Consider the following 9,909-nt stretch of genomic DNA (forward strand, 5'->3'; position numbering starts at 1 on the left):
ACGGTTTTATACCATGTTTCTGTGATTCTGTATTTCCGTTTCCTTTTAAAGATATCCTGTGTTTTCTGCCAGTATATCAAATAAAAAAAGCATTAACACTAATTATCTTTCTTATGCTTTGTTCTGCCTTCCTATCCATCCATCTGCTGTCTGTCCTGGCAGAGAATAATGGGCTACCTGAGAAGGAGCGACAGCAGGTGGCTGAGCGTCTATTACGGGTAATGTGTTCAGATCTGAGCATGCTAAATGTGCTCAACAGCAAGGACTTCCTGAAGTTGGCACAGACCCTCGTGGATACAGGTGCTCGTCATGGTGCCTACTCCACCCGTGATGCTCTTGGCAACATGAGTGCCTTGGCACTGCGCCAGCTGCCCCGCATGTACAACCAAGTCAAAGTCAAGGTCACGTGTGCTCTCGGCTCCAACGCATCTCTTGGCATCGCTGTCACCTGCCACTCCCAGACGTCTGGCCCGGACGCCTGCTTTGTTCTGACAGCCTATCAGGTGGAGGGGTCAAGACTGAAGCGCTATGTGCTCGGTGTCCGGGAGGCCGAGCTGAGGGAAGGGCCCGACCAGGTTCACCACTGGGTGCAGAATGTGCTGTCTGAGTTTGTGATGTCAGACATTCGCACCGTGTACGTCTCAGAGCCCAGGGTTTGGGGCGCAGGATTTGCAGGGTCTCCACTGGGAGGTGGTGGCCGGGGCAGGATATGTTTGCGATGCGCCGGTTGTTCACTCGGTGCCGTCGTTCAGGCCGTTCTTGGGAAACGCAGCCTCCAGGCTCGAGGGCTTCACGAGTTAGCCGAGCTTCTCTCCACATGCAGAGATATCGCCTCCTCGACCACGCTGGGTCTTCGTGAGGAACAGTCCACCAACACATCCACAAGCACAACCGAGGAAGGTACTCAGGGCAGCCCTGCACAGTGCCCCACCCCTCCTTGCTGGGATCGTATGGCTGAAGCTCTTCTGCAGGTCCATGCCCACTTTGAACACATTTGCGAAGCTTATGGTCGCAGCAAATCCACAGCTCCCCTCCTCCAGGGTCTCAATAAGCATCTGCTGGGCACGCTGGCTTGTTTGCTGTCACCTCTGCGCCTGGCAGCTCTGGAGCTGAGCAGCCAGAGGAGGCCAACCTTACAGCAGGTGCTGCCTGTCTACCTACGTTTGGAGAAGTTTTTTACATCTAAAGCTGGAGAGGCTGGAACCGGCACAGCTAGCAAACTCTGCCACTATTTCCTAGAAGCGCTTAAGGAAAACTTCAAGGTATTGAAACAGTAATGCTTACATTTAGCTTCTTCAATAGCTACTTTGGTGTAAAAGTGTTAAGATTCCTCTTATTTTTTTAAGAGATCAGAGGTGTGTATTATTGAAATGTTCCAAAGCCAGTACAGATACAGTGTCAGGTCTTTTTTTTTTTGTTATATATAGCACATTTCAGTAGTCAAATTTCACATCCTATCAGGCAGTTGATGCATGTAGAAAGAAATCCTTGATGTAAGCTGAGTTTAAATGAGTAAGACTGACAATCAGCAAAATTTTTTTCTCTTGTCTGCAGGTTGAACGAGCTCACCAGGTAGCCATGATCCTGGACCCACAGCTGAAGCTGCGCTCAGTGCCGGCCTACCAGCACGAGGACATCATCTCTCGTGCATGTGAAATGGCTGCTGACACCAGGGATGGAGGTATGACTGGTGGTGGTGGTTCAGGTGGTGAAGATCGAGACACTGACGGCCCACCCACCCCTAAAATAAGCCGTATAGAGGGAAGTGGAAACAATGGCGGCCCCTCAAGGGGATCCTCCTCATCCTGCTCAGTGTCTGGTAAAGATGAGAGTCAAAGCCAAGTTAGACAAGAGATTTTTCAGTATCTGGCTGAGCCTCTTCTCCAAGGTACACCTGATCTCTTCCAGTACTGGAGCTCAACAGTGGGTGAGAAGTTCCCCAGGCTGGCTCGCCTGGCACTGTGGCTCCTTGCGGTGCCTGCTGTGGGCATACGCAGCGAGTGTGTGACTGTGTGCGAGCAGAGCCTGGCCATGAAGAGGAGGCAGCAGGTTACTGCTGAGGAGATGAACAAACTCATTTTCCTTCGCTCTAACATGGGCTAGGGAGGAAAAACCCAACCAACCCTAAACAACCAAACCTTCACCTCCAACCAATGACTCAAGACTATTATTTATATACTGTAGATGTAGACCAACTGTAAACATAAATGTGTATGGACATTGAAAACCTCTCAAGACAGATATTTACAGAAAAAAAACATTGTAAAGGTTGCAAACACCCATAAAACAATGCGGCTTATTACATATTTTGTATGGAGAAAGGACTGTTGTAAAGTACTGTGGACAAAATGTAGGGGTGGAACGGTAACTCAAAAGATTGTCCCGTTTGGTACGCTGCCCTCGGTTTGGGATGCACACATAAGCAGGATGAGTTTGGTCTTGTCACAGCCAGTGATTTGAATTACTCCAGCCTAATAACTAAACTGCTACAAGGCTATAATGCTGTTATTCTCACTGGATGGCAACATTTTCAGGTTAAGTCAGCATTCATTGCTTGAAGCTACTGTCATAGACCTCTGAAAACAACCCCACCAGATTATTAAAGTTGTCAAAGAGTGATGTAGCAGCAAAATATTGTTGCATAATACAGTATGTCGTGGAATTTTTATTTTCATTGGTATATGACAAAAAAGGAAAATCAAGTGATGAATCTTCACTGCCATTACTCCTCTGACAACTAAGTGCACTAGGTTTATGATTTCTAATCACTGAAAACTATATTTTTCGACATATTCAGCCACGAGCGATAGGCAGATAGCTGAGAACTAAATTACTGCAGCTAATTTGACGGTTGCCTCAAAATGTAGCTGTGGAGGATTTACGTGCACTGGATGCGTATTTTTTCACTCAAAAGGGTAAAAAAACAGTGACTAATCGAACGTAAAATGATGCTTTCCTTTTCGTTTGCTGTACAAATTGTAAAGGTAAGTCATCTGTTTTTTTCCTAGAACCAACTCCAGGTCTAACGCTGCTAGATACACGAGTCGAACTCCTAGACTTACACACAAGAGCTTAAATTACGACGTTCAGCTTCAATTCAATTAATCTTCTGGTTGTGTTTTATTGACAGTTGTACAAAGTTGAGCATCACATTAGTGGCCAGTTGCTATTGATTTTATTCAGCCTTATGTTGCAGCTGAGTTGCACCCTCAAGGAATTAAATAACGTGTTGGATAAATATTCTTTATGTCATCCTTTTATCTGTTACAGTACAACTGAACTTAGTAAAAACACAATAAGGTCATTTTCACTCACTTAATGACAGTTTCTAGTGCTGATAATTCAGGAATTCCACATCAGACTCTTGCAGTCGAATACAACTTGCATCTGTACATTTGTACACAGGATATTTTCCCTGTGTATTAACCTCAGACTAACAGCAGTATTAACCAACGGCTTGCTAAGCTCGTAAGCAAGATCTTAATTCATAACTGCAAAAATCATCGTGTGTGTGTGTATTTGTTATCGAAGCTCAAATCGAGAATTTTCTCATAGGAAAGTTATTACCTTATTTATTATTCTTTCTACGTTTGTCATTCTAATATAAACATTGTCTTCCTCATGTGAGCGACAACTTTTCCATTTTTAAGGCAATAAGCTTTAACACAGGGCATAGTTTCCAACTTTATCTGACTGTTCTCATGACACTTCTACAGTTATTAACCGTAAATTATTTTATGTTTGTGAAATCAATGGGATTTTCTCAGGAATGAGCACATCCAAGCAGGCACCGCCACTTTTCCTCACTGTACCGTAAAAGAAACCAAACTGTGACCTCAATGCCGAGGTATGTACTGAACCGTGACTTTTGTGAAACGTTCCACCCCAAATACAGTTAGTGCCATTTGCAACAAACGAGGAAAGGAAACACTGAGGGTTTATTTTTTACAGCACAAAAAAACAAAAAAACAAATTCAGCCAGTGCATTCACTAAAGTCAACACATGCATACTCATGAAGTCAAGTTATTTATTTTTTTATGGATTCTAGTATACATTTACTTGAGCTAATACCTCCTAAAATGACTTGGATGAATGGAAGCTATACTGTAAAATTTGTTTGTTGCCTCTGGTACTAATTCGTCAAGTACTAGTTTGTTATCTCTGTTTTTGGGCCTTAAGTCTCTCTCATGCGATCACCTTAAACCCTAAAGTCAGAGCGAACATCATGCCTTTATATTGCTGTTCAATGGCCTTCTTTTGACCATCTTTTCTAAAGCTTGTAGTTTTGTTTTTTTTCCCCCCTCACTCCTGTAGACTCAAAGGTTGGAAACAGTGTCCTCTAGTGTTCAAATGAGGACTTTTTAAATCCTGCACAAATGTGGTATTTGACAAGTGCTTTATTTATGTTGTCACAAGGTATAAAAAGGTTGAATTAACTGAGCGTGTATGCTCTCGGTTCATAAAACAGGTCAATAATTATTTTAGCGATAGCACACCGAAACACAGGTATCCACTGTATAAACTTTTACTGAAATGATGAATGATGTAGTTTAGAAATCACATGAAAGATCTTTATTGGGGTCGATACTGATACTGTGATATGAGACTCTCATTTGGATTTGGGTTCTAATAGTTGTCGTGCAGTGCAGTTCAGTGATTTGACTGCTCACTTCTTGTGTTTTGGGGTTTCTTTCACCTACAGGCTTCATTACAGTGACACTGAGAATCATAATATCAACGGTAAAATCATTTTTTTTTTGTCATGTTGCCCAGCTTTAGATACAACTTAAGGTACGGAATAATATTCTTTTTCCCTGTGAATATTTCCTTAATCATTTCAACTGAAGCCTATATGGTGAATACATTTAAGCATCTGTTTCCATGTAATCACCTCTGTTTAACGTTAAAGTTTTCAATAGAAAAATGGAGAATCAACGCTGTCAGAATCATGACAGTTTAATCAGTTAAAGTGACTGTAATCAATAGTTTGTGAAAAATAATGCTGGCAAGTCGGTAAACAAGAACTTTAAGGGCATCTGGGTGAACGTTATGAGTGTGAGTGCAAAGCCAAATATCGGATTATAGTCTTACTGAAACTCGAATCTTTTCGTCCGATAAAACGCACACGTGTGTTTCAGTTACACAACAACATTTGTCAGCTTTTGATGAAGTGGCATTAAAGGTATAAAACACCGAAATTACGACAATTACAGGTCAAAAGCTCTGCGTCGCAAATTGTTTCACGACGACACAAGACGCTTTTTGATGAACTGTAGCTCTCCTTACCTCCAAGCTTTGATTTAGTGTTTCATAAATGCTCTTCTCTCCCTGATGGTTTCTTAAAATATTTGTTTTTTTTTTCTTTCTTTTTAATATATTTTGGTAATAAAAGAAAATTGCTGTAAATTGTATTTAAATTTAATTTTCTAAGTACCAATCCAATGTGTTACCTCAGTACTCGGAAAGTAGTGTTGTAATTTAAAGATTGAAAATCAGATATTCACACACAAATTTAAGATTGGTCCAAGAAATAGTCAAAATACTGTACATTGGTTTGTGGGTTTTACCGGTGATCCTCGACTGAACTGATGAAGGGATTCTTTCTTACATTTTTTAAATAAGTATTTTCAATAGGATATGCTCTGGGACAAAATGCCATTGTTGACGTAATGATGTCAACTTAATTTTACTTAGAAATAGCATTCTTTTTGTTGATTAAATAAGAATTATATCTAAGATATGCATGCTTTTAATAAGAGTACTGATATATAATGTTATAAGCCAGTGTTTCTCATCAGATGGAAATTAATCATATTGGCTCTGAGTTGATGTTACTTAAAGACACTCATTAAGAGTCAGACAAGCAAACCCGGACTGAATTTGAACCTTTCAAGGTGGGAGTAGCTGTGCTGATCATGGGTTGGTGTTTGTGGGTTGACATCATCCATTTTCAGAGGATGTATTATGTAAATACAAGAGAACTGCTGTTTTTATGCCACAAGGGGGCACCTTCATTTCAGAGATAACGTAGGGAGCACCAATAACATTATACCTCTTTTTTCTACAGTAGCATTTCAAAAAGGTTTTGATATAATAGAAAACTCAACTTAGATACTGTTACTAGAAAACTGAAATCAGCTGTAAGTTTTATTTTGTTTCAGGATTTTAACTTATTCAGATAATAAAAAAAGTTCAGTTGTGAAATGTGGTCTAAGAATGCTAACATGGAGATCTGTTCTGTTCAACTATGGATTCTAGTCTGTATTATCAATTCAGGTTAAGAAATTAGTGTTGCTTTCATCCTACTTTACAGGCATTTCTTCCTTTTTATACTCTGCTAAAATGCAAAAAAAGAAATCTGTTTGATTCTATTCATTTTGTCTTTTTATCGCACTTTGGCAGCAGATTCCTGATTCAGATCTGAGTTGTCTTATTAGTAAACCTAATTTATACTTTTGTAGCAACACTATTTTTATATAATGGCAAAGAAAGGGTTCTGTCTTTTTTTTTTCTCTCCGTTTCTCCTGTGTCATATATGACAGCGCTGTTCAATGTTTCTTGAATACATTACCCACTGTAGTATGTTATGTGTGAATAAACTCCAAATCTGTCAAACCGGTGTGTATGCAGTTAGAGATGTGGGACAGGGAGGATGCCGAATGAAATGATTTTAATCTATATGGTTTTGTTTTTAACCCCCTTGTTGAAGCGTGTATTCAAGCATTTGAGAAAGCTTCACTGCTGCCCTGAAAAGTAGAGATTTAGTGAAATGTCTAGAAAGCTTTAGAAGATATTTGGCCTTAATTCCTGTTAAAATGTTGCTTATTTTGAGTACGAACGAGGACTCCCACCCAGAGAGAAATGAGCTTTTCACGGTGTCTGAAGAGGGGGAGGAAGAAACGGTGGGCCTCAAACACATGTAGAGAAAGAGAAGAGAGAGGGAAGGGTGGAGGTGGAGGTGGGGGTGAGAGGCCTTATATAAGAAAAGAGCGACTGAAGGCTCACATGGGGAGTGAATATACAGAGGCTTGCTTTAGAAGTGCGTGCAAGGGTTCCCCGGGGGGCCACGGATTGGGCAAAGGAGGGGAGGGAAAGAGCGAGCAAGTGTTCGTCACTGCCTGCTGTCTTTGCTTCCTCCTCTCGCACCCGGGTCGGTCAACCCCCAAGGTGCAGCAGTCTGCAGCCATGCAGAAACACCCGTGCTCTTGTCTCCTCCGTTGCTCCCGACATGAGGGGGGGCTGCTGCCTACCAAGGCCTAATTTGCAGCACATGCGTCCAACTTTGCCTCCCCCGCTCTTCCTCCCCTGGTCCACCAACCCCTTCACCCACACACATTTATATATATATATATATATATATATATATATATATATATACACACACACACTACAACCTATACTAGCCTCCCTTCCTCTACACCCCCACTGCTGAAGGTGACGTTTTTCCACTGGCTATTACTACAGTGACATGCTAAGTTTGTTTTTGCTTACGGCACCAATAAGCACTAAGGCGAGCCGGCCCCTCATTTCAAGTCATTTCGAAAAAGGAAGAAAAAAAAAAACTGTAGGGAAAACAACCCACCCACTGGACAATTGCTTCCGTTTAGTTCTGGGTTACAGAGAAGTTGCAGGTCAGCTCTTTTCTCCAGGAAAGCAAAGAAGTAAAGTATGCAGGGGTTGCTTTGCAGGCAGCAGGACACGCACGCAAAAGTCATATAAAAAGGAAAATGAGTTGTTTATTTTCACTGTTGCCAAGTTTTAAAGTTATGATTTTACACTGTGGCTGCATTGGGAGTGTGATAAATGCAGCAGGGGGTTCCCTCTGTGTGTCAATATGTGGACACTAGGTGGCAGTATGTGGCTTTTATCAGCCTCAGAGTGGCTACCTGCACAATAAAATGCAATCCAGTCTGAAAACAGCATAAACCATAGATTAAATCAAGCATTAAGGAAATTTGAGTTGTTTTATACTGACACAAATCTGCTTTTATTGTGCTAAACGCCTTTTTATAGGAAATTATGGAATACTACAAAGTTTTGGGGGGAAGGTAAGATGGTCAAATGTCATCCACTAGTCCTAAACAGTATGCTTTAAATTCGGCTTGTGTGTTTTAGTGGGGTCATGTACTTGCATAAAAACAGAAATCTTCCCCAATGCAAAAAACGCAAATGTAGTTTTGTCACTTTAATATGCTGCCCCTTTTTCAAGTTTAACGTAAGTTTAGTGTCCAACATAAAAACATCAGCAATGTCTCCCTGCTTCATCCTCATGCTCCATCAGCAAAGATCCTTCAGAGGTGCAACTTACAAAGGTTCAAGTTTTTGCATGCATGACATAGAATGTCAGACTTTTACTATTATTTTTATATTACAGGGGTCTTTTGAAGTTTTCCATCCAGAGGGTTTTGGAAGGAATCTGAACTACCTGGGGAAAAAATCCCTGATAACAGGAAAACCATAAACCTCTCAGCCTTCCTCTATGTTTGCCAGCTTTGCTTTTATGTTCTTGTCAGTGATAATGTTATTTTTTTTCACACAGACCCATTCAGCACATAAAGCTGACTGCTTTGCATTACCTGGAGAGACACATGTATCCGTCCAGCTACGTTTACAGTAACAGAGAAAGTTCTGTAGACTTCCTTTTGCCCTTGGCTGTTACACAACCCAAAGGGAGGCATCCAGGTTTCATTTTCCGAGCCCAAATCAGGTGGTGCCATGTAGCCTTGCCCCCACCTCTGGCATTGACAAGGTTGGCACCTTCACCCCTGCCCAACCAATGGCCATCCCAGCTGTCGCGACTTGTCTGCTCAGTGAGCATTGGAGGGACAGGGAAGGACAGGCGGAAGGAAGTGCTCACATCCTCCTCTCCTTGCCCTGTATGGAGGACCCGTGGCACCGGCACTGTGGTTTCTCCTGCTCAGCAGGTGCTGACTTTTATCGGTAGTGACATGAATGTACAGAACTGCCAGGGCGCATCCACCCAGTTGCTGTCAGGTGTCGTTCCCGCTAACACTCCACCTAGCCCCTGACCTCACAGGCACCCGGCGTGCCTGCCTGCTCTGCTCCCTCTGCTCACCTGCGCAGACACACATATATACATGCACGCACACCGTACACGACTCACATTAAACTCTTCCCACAGCAGACCGAAAAGATCGTGGCTTCTCATGCCTCCTAAAGCTCCTGTGATCCACTAAAGGCCCTGCAAGACAGTGTAAACTATACAAACTATATAGATGGCACACATACTGAACATTTAGGTGTTTTTGTACTCCTCCTATGCTTGCAAAAATCGTGCTTGCGACATTCTTTGTGAACCCACAGCCTGTGAGGCTGGTGGTGGAAAAATTACAGAGCAGAATTAAACATTTCACATTTAAGTCAGAGTCAGGAGAAAACGCAGACGTGTGAAAATGTGCTGTTTGACCCTTGGCTTGAGGAAGGCATGTGTGGTCACAGTAGGAAAAAGGAGGTCAAGGTTAAATTTGCTCCGTTGGATATAAATAGCCATTCAGCGATGTCCCCCTGATCTCACCATTATTATTTATTAATCATTGTCATGATCTGGGGAGCACATCCAGCCTCACCGTGCAGTTTCAGACAGCTGAGGACAGTGACAGGAGGAGGACCAATATCTAACCCTGAATTTTGAACCTTTACAATGAAGGCTGTATATTTTGGTGAATCAGTTAGAACGTCATTGGCCTTTTGTTTAACCGCTGTATTCAGGATTGCTGACACTGGTCTTTAAATCACTGTTACTGCCAGAGTAGATTCTGTTTCTGACATGACTGTCTTTTGTTAAGTTTTTTTTTTTTTTTTTTTTTTTTTGCTTCATTGACTTAATTTCTCTATTCCACTGTTAATTTGTACCAAGAGAACCTCAGGCTTGACAAGTAACATTACAC

General features: G+C 41.9%; 1 protein-coding gene across 7 annotated transcripts in view; it reads left to right on the plus strand.

Moving 5' to 3' along the window:
- Positions 1 to 6,616, plus strand: part of znf618 (zinc finger protein 618) — a 42,135-nt gene extending 35,519 nt beyond the window's left edge. For all 7 annotated transcript variants that reach the window (XM_022212002.2, XM_022211996.2, XM_022212000.2 and 4 more), the window contains 2 exons: positions 163 to 1,262; positions 1,555 to 6,616. In XM_022212002.2, coding sequence (XP_022067694.1) covers positions 163 to 1,262; positions 1,555 to 2,103 — 1,649 coding nt within the window. In that variant the 3' untranslated portion in view covers positions 2,104 to 6,616. The remainder of the gene's footprint in view (positions 1 to 162; positions 1,263 to 1,554) is intronic.
- Positions 6,617 to 9,909: the final 3,293 nt, after the last annotated feature.

This window comes from Acanthochromis polyacanthus, chromosome 18 (genome assembly GCF_021347895.1).
Source record: "Acanthochromis polyacanthus isolate Apoly-LR-REF ecotype Palm Island chromosome 18, KAUST_Apoly_ChrSc, whole genome shotgun sequence".
Taxonomy (NCBI): domain Eukaryota; kingdom Metazoa; phylum Chordata; class Actinopteri; family Pomacentridae; genus Acanthochromis; species Acanthochromis polyacanthus.